This window comes from Octopus sinensis, linkage group LG2 (genome assembly GCF_006345805.1).
Source record: "Octopus sinensis linkage group LG2, ASM634580v1, whole genome shotgun sequence".
Taxonomy (NCBI): domain Eukaryota; kingdom Metazoa; phylum Mollusca; class Cephalopoda; order Octopoda; family Octopodidae; genus Octopus; species Octopus sinensis.
Window position 1 is genome coordinate 144,249,960 of NC_042998.1, and position 20,728 is coordinate 144,270,687.

At 37.2% G+C, this 20,728-nt stretch overlaps 1 protein-coding gene across 8 annotated transcripts in view; it reads right to left on the bottom strand.

Moving 5' to 3' along the window:
• Window positions 1-20,728, bottom strand: part of LOC115222300 (E3 ubiquitin-protein ligase NEDD4) — a 349,242-nt gene that overhangs the window by 261,877 nt on the left and 66,637 nt on the right. Inside the window, exon 1 of one of the 8 annotated variants that reach the window (XM_036499991.1) lies at window positions 12,574-12,742. The exons of 6 other annotated variants lie outside the window; for them this stretch is intronic. In XM_036499991.1, the coding sequence (XP_036355884.1) occupies window positions 12,574-12,609 (36 nt within the window). In that variant the 5' untranslated portion in view covers window positions 12,610-12,742. Of the gene's footprint in view, window positions 1-12,573; window positions 12,743-20,728 lie in introns of those variants that run through there. One more of the 8 variants, XM_036500005.1, reaches the window with a different exon arrangement.

The window sequence follows — 20,728 nt, forward strand, 5'->3', positions numbered from 1 at the left end:
TCTTCACAAGTGTCACACACTTGCCTCTGCCTCAACAGGTCTTCACAAGTGTCATAAGAGGGAAGGTATGCACAGGTGGACTGACTACGTCGCCGGGTCTTTGGATGGTGTTTTTATGTGCCACCGACACAGGTGCCAGGTGAGGCTGGCGAACGGCCACGATCAGATGGTGTCTGTTGTGCCCACAGCATGGAGGCCAGTCGACGGCCACGTTCGGATGGTTTTCTTGTGTGCCACCGGTACTGGAACCACAAAGATACAAATTCCATTGATATTCATCTATTTTGATTTGGTTTGATTTTCACTTGCCTCAACAGGTCTTCACAAGGGTCACACACTTGCCTCAACAGGTCTCCACAAGTGTCACACACTTGCCTCTGCCTCAACAGGTCTTCACAAGTGTCACACACTTGCCTCAACAGGTCTTCACAAGTGTCATAAGAGGGAAGGTATGCACAGGTGGACTGACTACGTCGCCGGGTCTTCGGATGGTGTCTTTATGTGCCACCGGCACAGGTGCCAGATGAGGCTGGCGAACGGCACGATCGGATGGTGTGTGTTGTGCCCACAGCACGGAGGCCAGTCGATGCGGTACTGGTTACGGCACGTTTGGGTGGTTTTCTTGTGTGCCACCGGCACTGGTACCACAAAGAATACAATTCCACTGATGTTCATCTATTTTGATTTGTTTTGATTTGATTTGATTTTCACTTGCCTCAACAGGTCTTCATAAGTGTCACAAGAAGGAAGGTATGCACAGGACTGACTACGTCCCGGTCGGGGCCACGGGTTATGGCCTGACTAGTTGCCGGGTCTTCTCATGCACAGCATACTTCCATAGGTCTCGGTCTCTAGACATTCCTTAGTGAGACCTAAAGTTCGAAGGTCGTGCTTCACCACTCGTCCCAGGTTTTCCTGGGTCTACCTCTTCCACAGGTTCCCTCCACTGCTAGGGTGTAGCACTTTTGCACACAACTATCTTCAGCCTTTCTTGTCACATGACCATACCAGCAGCCAGCCGTCTCTCTTGCACGCCACAACTGACGCTTCTTAGGTTCAACTTTTCTCTCAAGGAACTTACACTCTGACGATTATGAACACTGACATTACACATCCATCGGAGCATACTGGCTTCATTTCTTGCGAGCTTACGCATATCCTCAGCAGTCACGGCCCATGTTTCACTACCATGTAGCATGGCTGTACGTACACATGCATCATACAGTCTGCCTTTTACTCTGAGCGAGAGGCTTTTGTCACCAGCAGGGGTAAGAGCTCTCTAAACTTTGCCCAGGCTATTCTTACTCTAGCAGTTACACTTTCAGCACACCCACCCCCGCTACTGACTTGGTCTCCTAGGTAGCGGAAGCTATCAACTACTTCTAGTTTGTCTCCCTGGAAAGTGGCAGAAGTTGGTCTCTGCATATTTCCAGTGTTTATTGCTCCTGAGCATTTGCCACAGACAAAAACTATTTTCCTAGTTAGCCTCCTTTGACATTGCTGCACCTCTTATGTGTCCATAGCTTACACTTGGTGCATCTTATAGAGTTTCTACCCACCACCTTTTTACAGATCGAGCAGGGCCATCTACCTGAAGGCGTTTGTGATTGATCTACCTTCCTACTTATTAGAACTTTGGTTTTGGCTAGGTTGATTCTAAGGCCCTTCGATTCTAATCCTTGTTTCCACACCTGAAACTTCTCCTCCAGTTCTGATAGTGACTCAGCAATTAGAGCAAGGTCATCAGCATAGAGGAGCTCCAGGGGCAACCTGTCTTGAATTCCTCCGTTATTGCCTGGAGGACTATGATAAATAGGAGGGGACTGAGGACTGAACCTTGGTGGACCCCAACCTCTACCCGGAATTCTTCACTGTACTCGTTGCCAACCCTCACCTTACTAGCAGCGTCTCTGTACATGGCTTGCACAGCTCTCACCAACCATTCTTCTATCCCTAGTTTCCTCATTGACCACCAGATAAGGGACCGGGGGACCCTGTCAAAGGCTTTCTCCAAGTCAACAAAAGCCAGGTACAAGGGCTTATCTTTGGCTAGGTATTTCTCCTGCAGCTGTCTTACCAGGAATATAGCATCAGTAGTACTTTTCCCTGGCACGAACCCAAACTGCATATCATCTAAGGTAACTCTCTCTCTAATTAGTTGGGCTACAACCCTCTCCGTAACCTTCATTACCTGATCCAGCAGCTTGATGCCCCTGTAGTTATTGTCTCTAGGGCGTCGCCTTTACCTTGTAGCAGTTGACTATTATGCTGCTACACCAGTCATTGGGTATGACCCCCTCGTGTATCACCTGGTTAACTATACGGGTGACTAAGCTATAGCCGACACCACCAGATATTTTGAGCATCTCTGCAGTAATTCCTGATGGGCCTGGGGCTTTCCCTGTTTTCATGCTTCTAATTGCCTTATCTACTAAGGAACTGTTAACTCGGATTGCTGGTCCCTTGTTGGGTCGACATTCGGCAGACTCTCTTTATCCCATTCATTTTCCTCATTCAGCAACCTCATAGTGGCGTCTCCAAGCTTCTCTCTTTGCATCCTCATTAACGCAAGTGAACCATCCTCCATGCGAACACATTTCTCTCCTACCACGTCACGATTCTCTCTCACACACTGTCTTGCAACACGAAATACCTCAAGTCTTTCATCCTCACGACGCAGGACATTGGCAAATTTTTCCTTACTGCCTCCCCTCTGGCTAGATAGACCGTCTCCTGGCTTCCCTTCTGGCAGACTGATACACTTCCCTGCTACCACCGTTCTTCCAGGCCTTCCAAGCCTGTTTCTTTTGTCTAAATAGCCCTGTCAACAATATTGTTCCACCACCACGTTATTTTGGGTCTTAAGGGGACGAGTATACATATTCCAAAGTATATTATAGACTGTATATTTAATAAAATGTACGTCTGAATAATTCAAGAGCAGATTATATATTCAGTTGGGTCCAAGTAACTGTATATATTACTCGAATATCATTCTGGCAGTACTTCTGTACCAACGTTGGTATTCATCTATTATTGTTGTGAGTGCATTTTATGCTGGCCTAAGTAGATGCCTCACCTTTAAGTACCTCATTCAACTGCATCTTGTTATATTATATATATATATAAGCAAGTATTTATATATGTATGTATGTACTAACTGTTGGGCCTGGCATTGCTCATGTTTACTGTGTTGAAGTTAAGCCCATTTCTGACCTTGTATTGAAATCTACATTCCTCATGCCAATTATTACCCAGTTAATGCTTTCGACATACTCCTGCATACTGGACCATTTGAAATTACAGTCAAACTTTTGGATGTATTTCGACATATTGAGAGTGATGTTTGTTTATTTCTTGCCCCAAATGCCACCCTCTGTACAAAATTGATCAGCGCGTCCAATGTCAGCAAAATCCAAAGAAAAGTGTTAAGGTTATGTCATTAAATAGAATCCATGTGACCATTTACATGAAAATATCCCATTGACTTTTAAATCCCAATACATTATATGAATAATCGATGTTTCATATGTCAAAGTGCTTAATTTTACTCATGGGTCAATTTTCTTCAAAATCAGTTCATTATTTTATTGTGAGTGAATTTTGATGATTTCTACCTTCCACCAGTTTAATTTTAATTCTACTACATGACTCTGACCATGAACCTAAATGTCAAATTTCATCAAAATCAAATGAATTCTGTAAAAGTTACAGCATAAAATATTAATCCTGTGGGTAATAGCATACAAAACGCCTATTGATTTCTTAAAATCCCCTGCTCATATGCAATTATCCATTTTTTGTCAACTCTTCATGCTGGCATCAACTAATGGACATGAATTGTAATCATATATAAAATTTCTACAAAATTGATAAGAATGTCTCTAAGGAAATGCTTATTTGCATTTATGCCCTTTTGAATTATAAAACACCTTTACCATCTCCCCCACCACAAAATTTACCTACATTAAAATCACATAAAAAATATAAAAGTTACGGCCAAAAATAAAATCCCTAAGGGTATTTGCACGCAAAAAGCCTATTGATTTTATAAAACCACTGCTCAGATGCAATTATCGATTTTTTGTCAACCCATATACTGACATCAACTCACAGCCACGAGCCTCACTCACTCATCAATTTTCATCAAAACTGGGCAAAAAATGCAAAAGCTGCAGGAAAAATAACATCATTATGGGAATTTCCATTCAAACGCCTGATCGAGCTCACAAAAATCGATGCCAACTAAGCATTATCGAGTTTTCAAAACATGCCAGCCTTATTTGAACTTCAGGGCATGTGATCTACCTATGTGCCAAAAATCATTAAAATCAGTTGGACAATGTGGGAGAAGTTAGAGTAACCCCAAACACACAGACAGTCAGACACCATTACACATTTATGTATATAGATGTATGTATAAAAAATCATCATCATTTTAATGTCCACTTTTCCATACTTGCATGGGTCATATGGAATTTAATAAGACAGATTTTCTATGGCCAGATGCCCTTCCTGATGCCAGCTTTCACTTGCTTCTAAGTAAGGTTAATATTTCCCATAGCCTACAATCACAGAATATTGGAAATTTATGACACTGCATGTATGACAGTGACACTCATTTACAACTATCACAAGAATGTCAGAACAAGGAGACATAAACATACATGCACATGCACACACACACACACTGCAGGGTTCCTTTCAGTTTCCATCTACCAAATCCATTTACAAGGTTAATCGTTCAATCAACCAGTTGTTTTGTCAAAGTCCTTTCATTACCATTTACAACCTCTTCAATAACATGCCCTGGAGTAGAGAGGGTATGTCATTGATGAGGATGTAAATAGCAGCAACAAAAGAACTTTGACAAGCCTAGACAATTAACTGGTTGATTGAACAATTAATCAGACAATTGATTACTTAATTTTCTAAACCAATTAACAAATAAATAATTAATTTGTTAAACAAATTAACAAATAATAAAAGAAGTGAAACTAAACCAGTGTGCGTGTTTGTTATTGGCATAATAACCCTCCCAAGATACAACAAAATCTGTTTCAACACATGAGTTTACATCAAGAATCATGGAAACCAAATACAAAAATGAAATAGATAATTTCAATTGTAAAACAATAATACCTAGTCTGATTAAACACCATCACACCTCATCTCACTTTGCCATTACATCTCATCATATATATATATATATATATATATATATATAGAGAGAGAGAGAGAGAGAGAGAGAGAGAGAGAGAGGGAGAGAGGGAGAGAGAGAGAGAGAGGGAGAGAGAGAGAGAGGGAGACAGACAGACAGACACAGAGACAGAAAAAGTGAGGATATATATATATATATATATATATATATAACACTATACTTGTTCTCTTTGTGTTTTCATGTTTGGATTAACTATATATATAAATATATATGTATATATGTGTGTATATATATATATATATATATATATATATATATACACACACACACTTCTCTCTTTATATTCTACTAGCATGAATCATCACACTGTTTTCTTCCTTGAAAGCACAATACATCTCAAAGACAGATGTCTAATCAGTAATAGCCGTTCAGTAGTGTATGTCCAATGATTCACAGTTCAACACCAACTACCATCAACCTCTTCATGGTTCATGCACAACAGGTTTTCCTTTGTTTCTTATGATTCTCTTTTTAAATTATTTAGTCAGAAGAGAAAGAAATGGAAAGTTCATGACCTTGCTAGCCTCACCACCCCTCTACACCATCCTATCATTGACTGATGATAAAAATGTGATTTAGGTTTAACTTTCAACTTTTGTAGAAATATAATTAGGGAGAAATTTCTAGTGCTTTGTAGCTATATTGGAGCATCATCATCATCATCATCATCATTTAATGTCCATTTTCCATACTGGCATTTGTTGGCTGGCTTGATGGGAACTGGTAAGGCCAGGGGCCACACCAGGTTCCATAGTCTGTTTTGGTTTGGTTTCTATGGCTGAATGCCCCTCTCAATGCCAACCGTTCGACAGAGACTACGGGCTGCTTTTTATGTGGCACCATCACCAGTGCTTTTTAAGTAACATCAGCACCCACACCAATGCCTTTTTCTGTGGCACCTTGGTCTTAGGATCTCAATTCTATTGTGGTAGATGAGCCTTCTCAAGTACAGCAATGTAATCAGAAAAAGAGTTTCATGAAAGACATGGAAGGAATGATAAGAGAATGAGAGATCAGCACATGGAGCATTCAGAAGAACAAAGAGACATTAGCAATGACTGTGTGGTCAAGCATCTTGCTTTCCAACCATGTGGCTTAATGTTCAATCCTACTGTACTGCACCTTGAGCAAGTGGTGACCAAAGCTTTGACTGTGCACCTGCACAGGCAATGTTGATTTGATGGAAGGAATGAACTTGTGTAAACACAAACATTTGATCACAGTAAATAAATCATCTGTATGCAAGAAATTGCAGAACCCCCATCTGTCACCTAACAATGGGAGACCCCATAATGTGTGTGTGTATGCATATACTCTCATGATCCCCACACCTTTAATACCTTCAATGACTATTTCAAGATTCCTCTCCTCCTGTCCCCTTCCCGTATTCTTCATACTTGTTACTTATAATGTTGAATAATATACTCCTACAACACAACCCACTCTATCACCTTTCAACTTTTCCCAATCTTCTCCCCTCTTTTCGCAATAACCCCTCACTAATCCCTTTCCCTTTTGCTGTTCCCTATGATACTCTTACTAGCCTCTCATCTTACCATCCCTCATACCTCCACCTAGAATCATCACCTACTTTCCCTATTCTTCTCCAGTTATAGGGGCTACATTAAGTTCTTAGCCTTGAAAGCTACAAGGCACTCTTCCCTAATGCTGGTGCCAAGAAAAAAAAGCACTCAGTATACTCTGTAAAATGGTTGCCATTAGGAAGGGCATCCAGCCATAGAAACCATATCAAAGTAGGCATTGGAGTTTGGTGCTGTCCTTGGACTCATCAGATTCTCTCAAACTGAGCAATCCATACCAGCATGAAGTACCTGTATGGATGATGATGATGAGGAGGAGGAGGAACATTGTGAAGGAGATTGTGATGATGATGATGATGATGAGCATTGTGGTGCTCCAGCATCACTGCAGCCACATGGCTGAAACAAGTAAAAGAGTAAATATATATCTAGATATATAGTAATGTACAGTCATGTTTAACAGGTTTATGTACATTTAGATATGGAAAAACTGGCACTCCATTGGTTACAACAACAAGAGTTCCAGATGATCTGATCAACAGAAAAGCCTGCTCATGAAATAAATGTGTAACAGCTGAGAATTCCACAATCATGTGTACCCTTAATATAGTTCTCAGGGAGATTCAGTGTGAAACAGAATGCGACAAGGCTGGCTCTTTGAATTACATGTACAATTCATTTTTGCCAGCTGAGTGGACTGGAATGAAAAGAAATAAAGCATCCTGCCCAAAGACACAATACACTGTCAGGAATCAAACTCACAACCTTATGATTGTGAGCTGAATACCCATAATCACTAAGCTGTGTGCTTTCACTTGGATATGGTAAAAATAATATGTTGCACAAGGTATCTTGACAGAATAAATTCTCCTTAGAGACTCAACAGAATTTCTTCTGTTGAGACAGTTCATCCAACATAACATATTTATTTCCATGTCTGAATATATACATGAATGTACCTAACTATATTTCATTCAGTATTGCTCAGTGCACTCCTAATTATCACACACATACACACAATACTATAAGATATTGCTAACAGACTGCACATTAAGTGGATGAAATGTGAATAATATCAAACACACCACAACAGAGTGAATGAGTATATAAAATTAAGTGCCCTGACTAGAGACAACAAATCACTCGCAGGATACATAAACAAACAATTAATAATATGATAGTCGGACATTTTATTCGCTCATTTATTTTAGTTAGATACTCAATAGCCGCATGATTTAATATGTAAGTAGAAAACAACAATTTAAAATTAGTACACTTAATACACCCATAAACTATACAGTAATTGCTCGAACAATTAAAATGTCAAAATATTTGCTCATTAAACTTTAAATCTCTGTTTGACAACAACGACAATGACCACTGCACCACCATCACTACTGCTAACAACCCACCCTTGACTACCCCCCTTCTCACCTGATCATGTGACACAAATCTTAAATATAATATATTAACATTATCGCTGCTCTATTGTTGGAAATTTTTCTTCCTACTTTACTTTGTAAACAATATATTTACACACATACATACACAACCACACACACACTATCACATGTACACATACACACACAAACACAGGCTCATACATACACACATACAGGTACATGTACATAGATATATATGCATGCATCGACACATAAGTATATGCCTGCCCTTATAAAACTTTGTAAAGTTTCACAATAATGCTATTGTAAAACTGCAATGAATGTAATGAATGCACCAAACAGGTTAACACAAAAATAGTAAAAATGAAACTTGGAGCTAAATTTGCAAGCCTATTTATTTAGCTCAAACAGTGGTAGATGTTTGATGCAAGTTCTTAACTAATGCTGAAATAGCAGCATATCCATGCGCAACACTATTTGCAAGTCCAGACTTTATAAACTTTGGCATAACTATAAATTTGCAATGAACATTAGCATATAACTAAACTGAATTTGATAATGCAAATAGACAAAGATGGCTAAGATAAGTATATTAATTTGAAGCTAAATTTACAATTCCGGTTTTGCTTTCCATGTTTTCTTTTTTTGGTGGGGGCAGTTATTTCTTGCTAGCATGGGTTAGATGAATATATTATTGAAGCATTGTTTTAAAGCCAGATGCTCTTCCTGTTGTTAACAGATGTTTTTCAAGTAAAGGATCTCTAATTTCACGGCTATCAAAATGCAAAACCAGTTGATGACAGGAAATGACAACAAAGTCACTGCTTGTAACCCAAAAGGAGAAGCAGAAATGCAAACACACATACACACACACATGCACACACAAAATTCCACAAACATGCATACATACCTACATATTTATATACTGTCATTATCATTTCAACGTCCACTTTTCCATGCAGATAGAATTCAACTGATGGAGATTTCCTACAACTGGATGTCCTTCTTGTCATCAACCCTCACTTCTTTCAGAGCAAGGTAATATTTCCCTTTGGTTGGACATGTTTTCACAAAACATGAATTACACTACTTATATAACAGTGATGCTCCTTTACAACTATTATGCGATGCTAAGACAAAGTGGCACAATCACATGTGTGTGTGTGAATATACAGGGTGGGCCAAAAGTCATGCACAAAATAAGTTTCAATACACTCTGGAATTGTCAAAGACATGCTTCAGTTTTTCTATAACTGAATAAAATAAATAAAATAATGAATACACACATACATGGACATGATGAACAAAATAAATAATAGTAATAATTACGTAATATAAATAAAATGTCAAATGTTTTGGTGTGTGACTTTTGGCCAACCCTCTATATATGAATACAGAGAGGGGTGGAGAGGACTTCTTTCAGTCTATGCTTATTGAGTATTCCACAGGTATCCTTAACATAATTCTCAGGTAGAACCAGTATGACACCGTGTGTAAGACAAGGCTGTATCTTTTGCATTACAGGTACAATCCATGCAATGGGCTCCCACACAGTTTCTATTTACACAATTTCACTCACAAGGCTTGGTAAAAGATATTTACCCAAAATGCCTTGCTGTGAGATTGAACCTGGGGTCTTATAGTTGCAAAGCAATCTCCTGGACCATTTGGCTATGCACTTAGATATACTCATGTCCTTTATTTTTTACTTGTTTCAGTCATTGGACTATTGCCATGCTGGGGTACCATTTCAAGGTTTTAGTCAAACAGTTCAACCTCAATACATTTTATTTAAGCCTGGCACTTATTTTTTGGTCTCTTTTACTGAACCACTAAGTTACAGGGACATAAACAAACAAACACTGATTGTCAAGCAGTGTGACATAATAAATATATCCACCAACACTATCATCATCACTTAATGTCCGTTTTCCATGCTGGCATGGCTTGGGCAGTTTGACAGGAGCTGACCAGCTGAAGGGCTGTCAAGGCTCCGTGTCTGTTTTAGCATGGTTTCTATGGCTGGATGCCCATACACACACACACACACATACATATATATATATATACACATACATACACATATATATATATACATACATACATATGCATTCATATATATATACATACATATGCAAGAAGAAAATAGAGGAAAAATAACAGGAAGAAGTTGGTTGTTTGCACTAGTAAGTCATTAATTTAATTAATTAGTAAATAAAAGTGGTAGTAATAGTACATTTACGATCATTTCTATTTACCAGTTGTAGTGGTAGACATCATCAGAATGCAGAGTCATATGTAAGACTCACTGTTCTTTGTCTTTATTCTCATTACCAATGTATCTCTATGCCTCTCGCACATCCTACCTCTACATACATACATATATTATAACATGACAGACTTCCATAGTTTCCATCCACCAAATTCACTGACAAAGCATTGGTCAGCTCAGGTCTATAATAGAAGACACTTGCTCAAAGTACCACACAATGGGACTGAACCCAAAACCAATTTGGTTGCAAAGTGAACTTCTTAACCACATATCCATGTACATACAGATCAATAATCATATAAGCCATTCAGCTATAGAACTTCTTTGTAGTCACTCAGCTTTTTTCTACAACACCAAAGAAATCTCTTTCAGCAAATTTCCTACAGTCCTTAACTTTTTGTTGTCATATTTCTGTTAAAACACACAGCTGCTGTTTCCATTAATTTAGAAAATTAGTAAAATAACTTTGTTATTATTAAGCTAGTGTTTGGGGCATATTCAGCATAGACCCATTTGTATATCCAATCTGAGGAGACTTATAGCACTACCTAGTCAGAGAGATTCCTGAAAGTTGTCTACTGTCCTTGGCTGAAAATCTACCAAAAGAGACAGCTCAGGTTCTGCTTGTTAACATCAAGGGGAATCTCATGAATTATTAATTATAAGGGAAATTAGTCATTGTTGAAATTCATATTATTGCTGTTGCTTTTCTTTTCACATGCACCTTTATGTAACCCCACATTATATCATCCTGTATAATCCCCAATGTTTTTGTGAACCCTTTACTAGTTAATAAAGAAAACATTTTTATTATTATTATTGAGTGAGAGAGCAGTGCATGCCATCAAAGTGACACTGGAGTAAAATATACGAAGCCCAGAATACCCATCATGACTAACCGTCTGATAAGGGTACACCAGGCACATGCATCACAACCATATGTGCGTGACATGGTGAGCTCATATCAAGATAAACAGCACATGACCTAGCAGGTGGGGCCCAGTTAGAATTTTCTTCTGGTCGAGTAACCCATCCCGTTTAAAAGGTCCCTGAATAAGGGTTAACAATGTTGAACGAAACACCCATGTTTCCAGAGGTGAATTATTCAAACCCCAAAGAATCCCTCACAACACATGGCTATGATGCTCCCCCACTACTTCTGCCTGTGATCAGAGATGCACATATTGTCAACCACAAAGGGACATGCTCAACTGGTTATGGTCAAACAACTGACAAGCAAATCTATGGTATTGAGCAGAATATTTGCTGTAGCACATCATTTTATACCAAGACAAAACAATGTACACGATAACACTTCCAATCAGTTAAGATCAGAAGCCATGAGAGCCACTGCCTGGTACTGCATCAGGGCAATTATTATTATTATTATTATTATTATTATTAAGGCAGTAACCTGGTAGAATTATTAGCATGTTGGAAAAATGCTTAGCAGCATTTTCTTCTGGCTCTCTATGTTATGAGTTCAAATGCTGTTGAGATCAACTTGGATTTTCATCTTTTCAGGGTCATTAAAATAAGTACTGGTCAAGAACAGAAGTCAATATAATTGACTTCCCCCTCCTACAAAATTGCTGACCCTGTGCTAAAATTAGAAAGAATTATTATTGTTATTATTATTATTATTATTATTATTATTATTATTATTCGATAAAAACTATTCAGCCATTAACCAAAATTGAAAAATACACATATGACCCAATGATATAAACAAAGAGAGAAAGATGAAAGTCACCACATTGCTGATGGTTAAGATAAATAAATTTATTTAATACTCCAACTTTTATCATAAATTTAAATTCTGAAATGAAAAAGATTCATTTGTTTTTTGTTTATTTGGGTTTTTTTTTTGTTTTGGTTATTAAATAAATTTATAATTTTGTATTTTTCCTTGCATTGTAGTGGTTTTCATGCTGTTCTCTTGCAAAAACTTAACAATTTGCTGCTGCTAGCCCTGTTACAATTAAAACGACTACTAATATACATGAACTAGCATTAATAGTTCTAGTAATGCTAAATTTAATTAAAATTTAACTAAAATAAAAAGTAACCAAATTTAATTAAAATCGAAATTGAATTAAACAAAGTAGAAAAATAACAGAAAATCTGTAATCTTACCTGAAAACCAACCCCTTGGAGTACACTAGGTATCATGATTAATGAACAAGACTCAAGTTAAGTAAGTTCCTTAGAATTGTTCCAGACCACAAAAGGACTAGAACAGGTAAAAAATCTCAGGTGAAGAATTTATACAAGTCATTGTTTTTAATAATATCCAACAGACTGAGATTTACAAACATGGCAGGTGAGAATATAAATTTAGAAGTAGTTAACAGCAGTTAGAAGCCAGAGAGATTGTTGCTACAGTATGTGATCATGAGGAAGGGAAGAGGATAATATATATATATATATATATATATATACACACACACATATGTAAGTGCATGTGTGAGTGTGTGTATTGCATGTGTATGTGTGCGTTCATGTGCACAAAGAAATATTTGAAAGGATATGCATACACCTGTATATATATATATATATATATATATATATAGTACATACCACACAAATCAATGTATATGCACACAAACTCACACAAATGCATGCATGTGCACACACACACACATACACACACATTCACCAGGCCAAATTCATCAAAAAACTTTTATGTAAGAAAATTACAGTGTAACTATGTACATGTGTGTATACATAAACACACACACACATACAGACACACACATGTATTTGTGTGTGTGGTTACATGCATACATGTATGTATGTATGTTTGTATATGTGTATGCAAATATAATGGTAGTGAGTTAATCTCTATTATTGATTATGGATGATAGTACCATTTTAATAATACCAGTGAAGTGGTTAGTAAGCAGAGAGAGAGAAATAGTGAGAGAGAGAGAGAGAGAGAGAGAGAGAGAGAAAGAGGGAGAGAGAGAGAGCTGAGGTGAAACAGTCATCAGTTCAGCAGTAACTGAGGTCATGTAAAACCTTGGTTCAATTTAGGACATTCTCTCTCTCTTAACAGGGCTGGTGCTGGGGTGGGGGATGTGGTGGTGGGTCTGGGTGCTTTAGTGTAATGCACTGCAGTTTGTTTGTGTGTGAATGAAAGTGGGGAGCGGGAAGTGTATGCCTGTGCTGTGTTTTAGTGGATATATAATCCACTATATATTGATATATAAATAGTATGCACAACATATGTTTGTGGTGTGTGTGTTAAGGGATATATACAGTGTGTGTGTGCGTGCATATTTTATTTGTTTCAATCATCTGACTGTAGCCATGCTGGAGCACCATCTTGAAGGATTCTAATCAAACAAATTGACCCTAGGGCTTCTTTTTTAAACCAAGTACTTATTCTATCAGTCTCTTCTGCCGAACCGTTAAGTTACGGGGACATAAACACACCAAACACTGGTTGTCGAGTGGGTGATGGAAGGGACAGACACCACACACACACATGGATATATACATATATATACACAACAGGCTTCTTTCAGTTTCCATCTACCAAAACTACTCACAGGGTTTTGGTTAGCCCAAGACTATATAGTAGAGGACACTTGCTCAAGGTGCTAGACAATGGGACTGAACCCAGAACCATGTGGTTGGGAAGCAAGCTTCTTACCACAGAGCAATGCCTACATATGTATATTTTTATTAATATTTAGAAGAAGCAACAGAGTGACTCAAGGTCCAAGAGTCTCATGAAATGACACTTATCAAATTTTATCTCTTATCAATACTTGTGTGTGTGTGTGTGTGTCTATATATATATATATCATCATCATTTAGCGTCCGTTCTCCATGCTAGCATGGGTTGGACGGTTCAACTGGGGTCTGTGAAGCTGGAAGGCTTCATCAGGCCCAGTCAGATCTGGCAGTGTTTCTACGGCTGGATGCCCTTCCTAACGCCATATATATATATATATATATATATATATATATATATATATATATATATATATATATATATATTATATATTTGTATCTTTTACTTATTTAAGTCATAAGATTGCAGCCATGCTGGGACACTGCCTTGGAGAATTTTAGTGAAACTTATTGACCCCAGTACTCAATTTTTTTGTAAACTCTGGTATATATTCTATCAGTCTCTTTTGCCAAACTGCTGTTACATGGGGTGTAAATATACCAATACAGGTTGTCAGGCAGTTGTGGCAGACAAACACATACACAAAGATACACACACACACACATATGATGGGCTTCTTTCGGTTTCTATCTATCAAATCTACTCACTAAGCTTTCATCAACCCAAGGCTATAGAATAAGACTCTTGACCGAGGTGCCATGTAATGGGACTGAATTCAAAACCATGGTAGTTGGGAAGCTAACAAGCGAACTTCTTACCACAGCCATGCCTACACCTCTCTATCTCTCTCTACATATATATATATATGTATATATTGATAGAAATGGTAAGACAACAAAAGAATGAAAGAGACCTCGATATTATGTAAATAGAAGAATTTTATCATGGCTACCAAATAATTGTCACATATTAATTTTACAGATATATATATATATATATATATATATATATATATATATATATATATATAAAGCAAATAAGTAACAGGGACGTCCAGATATCAGTGCATTATGGCTGTTTCAAGCAGGTCCATTAATCAATAAATGAAAACATTACATCAATTTGAAATAAACCACTCTTCTCCTGTGCAGACGACCATTACAATATTTTAGAAAATTTTTCATTTCCATTTCCCATTGAAAAATTTGCTAAAAGATCATAAAAAAATTACAATGGTGTATCCTGTATGTTGGAAATCTATATGGTCGTCAGCTTCTGAGGAGAGCAGTTTCTTTCAAATTGATGTAATGTTTCCATTGATCAATTAAATGGAGCTGCTTGAAACAGCTGTAATGCACTGATACCTGGACATCCTTGTTACTTATTTGCTTTTTATTCACCTAACTTCGAGCTGTGCGGACCATACTGGACTGACTTGGTGCCTCATCTTAAGTGCCTAATTCAACTGAATCTTGATTATTTCTTATGTGTGTGTGTGTGTGTGTGTGTGTGTGTGTGTGTAGTTTTAAACTACCAATAACCTATGAAAAAGCATTAGTAGTACTTCTTCCCCAGATAAAGCTGATCTGCATTTCATCTAGCCTAGCTCTACTCCTAATTCATTGGGCAATAATTCTCTGTAATTTTCATCAAATTTTCCAGGAGTTTGATACCTCTATAGCTGCTTCTATCTAACAATTGTGGTCCTACTCCAGTCTCTGGACATTACACCTTCCTGAATGACCTGACAAATTATGCAGGTGACCAACCCACATCCTACCTCACTGGATACTTTGAGCATCTCAGCAATGATTCCAGATGGGCCAGGGGTTTTCTCAGTTTTCATGTTTTTAATTGCCTTATCTACCATACTGCTGTATGGTACAGTTGTAAAGTAGATATATGTATTTATATATATATATTCACTTCCTTAACACAGCAGGAGACCAAAACATGTCAACATACAGACTTAATATTTGCTGTATGTGTATGTATGTATGAATATATGTACTGTATATATATATTCAAAAACTTATGGAATGGAGTAGATAAAGTTCAGGCTACATATGTTCCATAGTTAGTAGAAAATCAGATGTAGTGACTTATCCAAACACAAGGTAGCCAGTAAGCTACTCTGCAGCCCAAGGATACCTTGATTATATGAAGTTTACATTGTCGTTGGGAAATCGTGTTAACATGTTGGGGATTCAAAGATGTTTTTTTATATCTTCTATGGATTGCTTCCTACACCTTGATCCTTGAATCTTAATTATATATATATATATATATATATATATATATATATATTTCATCTGTTCTGCCCGCCAAATTTGGTTCTGGTGTTCGCTGAATTTTTCCTCTAGAGAACTTCCTTTGTAGTTTGATCGTTGATGATCTATTTCTAGCATACGGCCAACTACCTAGCAGTCTTGCCCTGCCAATATACACATATATTAGAATTTTCTCTGACTTCTCAGATTTTTTGTATGTTGGACTCTGGTTTTAAATTGATATTAAAATTAATATTAATTTATCTCCCTCATTATTTAAATATATATATATATATATATATGTATGTATGTATGTGTGTGTGTGTGTGTGTGTGTGTGGAGGCGCAATGGCCCAGTGGTTAGGGCGGCGGACTCGCAGTCGTAGGATCGCGGTTTCAATTCCCAGACCGGGCGTTGTGAGTGTTTATTGAGCGAAAACACCTAAAAAGCTCCATGAGGCTCCGGCAGGGGGTGATGATCCCTGCTGTACTCTTTCACCACACTTTCTCCCACTCTTTCTTCTGTTGGCCTGCTCGCTTAGCCAGCAGGGTGGCGTCATTCGAAGGCTAAAACAATGAGAACGCATTGTGACCAGCGATGTGTAACAACATCTGATGGTCTGGTCGGTCACGTGATATATATATATTCGCCATGATAGATTGCTAACCACTACATACATTTGTTTTCTCTCTTTGTTTCTTTCTGTGTTCCTTTCTGTGGAAGAGCGTAGACTTGAAACGTAAAAGACTTTTTCTATTCCTAAGCGTTATACAAATATATCTGTTTGTTGTCTACACAACCTATCTTCATCTTTTGTTTTTTTTGTGAATTATCCCTATATATATACATGTCTTTTGAATGAGATCGTTGTCAGTGCCACTGGACTGGCTCCTGTGCAGGTGGCACATAAAAAACACCATTTGAGCGTGACCGTTGCCAGTACCGCCTGACTGGCCCTCATGCCAGCAGCACATAAAAGCACCCACTACACTCGTGGAGTGGTTGGCGTTAGGAAGGGTATGTAACTGTAGAAACTCTGCCAGACCAGATTGGAGCCTGGTGCAGCCATCTGTTTCGCCAGTCCTCAGTCAAATCGTCCAACCCATGCCAGCATGGAAAGAGGACGCTAAACGATGATGATGATGATGATGATAAGTATATATGAATAGTTTACTCTTCCATAGGGCAGCGAGCTGGCAGAATCGTTAGCACGCCGGGCGAAATTCTTTTCGGTATTTCGTCTGCCACTACATTCTGAGTTCAAATTCTGCTGAGGTCAACTTAGCCTTTCATCCTTTCAGGATTGATTTAATAAGTACCAGTTACACACTGGGCTCGATGTAATCGACTTAATCCCTTTGTCTGTCCATGTTTGTCCCCTCTATGTTTAGCGCCCTGTGGGCAATAAAGAAATAAATAGTTTGCTGTTCCATTATAGTAGGATCAGCAAAAATGTACTCCATCCAGTGAGAGATAAATATCATTCAATGTACACAATATTTAAAATCAAAATCTACCAATAGTTTTTTGCAATAGAGACACTTAGATTAGGCAAATTTATATAACATGCCTTGTATCTCCAAAGAATCTTTGGGATCAGGACACATGGTTAGTCCTGTCTGAAAACCATGTGTATGTATATATATATATATATATATATATATATATATATATATAATATATATATATATATATGCATGCATATACATATGCATATAAACACATATATATATATATAATCACATATATGTACACACAAATACATATATATATATAATATATATATATACATACACACATATATATACACACAAATACACACATATATATATATATATATACATACACACATATATACACATATACATATTCACACACTCATATGTACACATATACATATACACACACATATGTAGACATATGCATATATATACACACATATATATATATACATATACACACACATACATATACTTATATATATTGTATATACATACATACGCACATATATTATATATACATACATACGCACATATATTATATATACATACATACGCACATATATTATATATACATACATACGCACATATATATATATATATATATATATATATATATATATATGAAGGCGCATGACTCAGTGGTCAGAGCGTGAAGCTTACGATCGTGAGGTTGTGAGTTCGAATCCCGGACCAGGCTGCATGTTGTGTTCCTGAGCAAGACACTTTATTTTACGTTGCTCCAGTTCACTCAGCTGTAGAAATGAGTTGCAACATCACAGGTGCCAAGCTGTATCGGCCTTTGCCTTTCCCTTGGATAATACTGGTGGCGTGGAGAGGAGAGGGGAGTCTGGTATGCATGGGCGACTGCTGGTCTTCCATAAACAAACTTGCCCAGACTTGTGCCTGGGAGTGTAGCTTTCTAGGTGCAATCCCATGGTCAGTCATGACTGAAGAGGGTTTCAACATATATATATTTATGTTTGTGTGTGCGTATATGTGTGTATGTGTGTGTGAGGTATATGTGTGTATATAATAATGTGCATATATTTGCTGCGTGGGTTTAATGCATAGTTAAGTGTATATAAATGAGTAGTGTGTGTGTGTGTGTACCTGCATATGATGTGTATGGTGTTTACGTATGTGTCTGTACAGTTGGTAAAATATGAGTGATGTGGATGTATATGTGTTGGTATTGACAACAGTATGTCTCAGTAGTAGTAGTAGCAGCAGCAGTGATATTGATGATGATAATGACGAGAATGATGACAATAAAATGATTGATTTATATTTTGTGTTGATAAGGAAGTGGAGGTGATAGTAGTGATTATAATGATGCAGTATAGACGATAGTAGTGGTGATGGGGTTGATGGCCATAGCAGGGACAGTACTTGTACAGGCTACAGTATTAGAGTCCATAATTAGTCTAATAAAGATGGCTGACATCTAAAGAACAACACCAGTCATTAATTAGTTATACTTTTAAGATAATTAGCAATATACCTGTGCTAATTACAGTTCTAATTAAACAAAGTCTTCTGATATAATCTTAAAACAATTCCTGTAGAATACAAAACTAATTCCTTAGAATCCCTCTTTTATTCAATGTTTCAGAAAACCATTCCTAGATGTAATGCATCTGTTCATCCTTACTACATTTTGGCAGATTCAAAGGCGAAAATCTAATCACTGTTGTTTTTCATCATTGGAGAACATCCATACAAAGTTGTTTGTTTCCAGTTTTGCACATGCACGCATGCACACACACACACACATTTCAATTGTGTTTTATTATCCCAAGATTTCATTCCATTTTCTAACATCTCCAAGATTTATAAACCAGACGTGGTATATCTCACACCCCCAATTCAAAAAGCCCAAGTTATTTATACTCTTACATTTACCCATGTCCATCCAAGCTGTTTGTTTTTCAATAGACTATGAGATTATTATCTCACTTGTTTCCAAGCAGGGGTTGGCAACAGAAAGAGCAATCAACCATAGAAAACTCAACTTCAGCATACTCCTAATACAATCATAGAAACATAGACATTAGAACAATGAGAAAAATTATGAGGATTTGTTTGTATACTTATTTATTACATTTTTGTGCATTTTTATACACTTCAACTTGAACTATCTTCTGAATTCCTTGCATGCAAGAATTTCAAGTGAATCAGGATTCTTCAGCAAAATGATGACTATCAGTTTCCTTTTGAAGCAATTCATGAAAATACAGTGAATTTATAGTTATACTTATTTTAGGTATTCATAAACTTGGGACAAAGCCAAGCACTGCACCTAGTAATATTATATGTCAATATTTCCACTTGATATATCAAGAGGTATCTATATAGAGAGAATTGATGTATAACATCAAAAAATATATCTATGGTAATTAAGGACATTATGGTAATTAAGAACATTATTAATGACTGAACTTCAATATGTTTTTAAAATGGAGTAAATTCTGGTGATTTTATAACAGGAAGGGAGTCAGGTTGTAGAAAATCTGCCCCAGTGAGATGTTCTAACTAGTGGAAGTATGGAAAAGAGGATTTTACAATAATGACGAAACAGTGATGACAATGATGAAGATGATCACAATAAGGATAATGATAAGGACAATGATGATGACGACAATGACAATGATGATAACAACAATGAGGGTGAGGCTGATGATGATGTCAACAATGATGATAATGACAATGATGATAACAAGGATGAGAATAATGACAACAATAACGATGACAATGATGATTGATGGTGATAGTAATGACCATGATGATGATAACGATGGTGGTGATGGTGATAGAGAGGGGGAAGAAGAGGAGGAGGGGGAAGATGGGGCAGGGAGGAGGACAAACTACAACCTAGTCACTGTAGTGGAACTGTATCAATGATCAGGCTGTAATTGAGCTACAAAAGTTTTTGACAC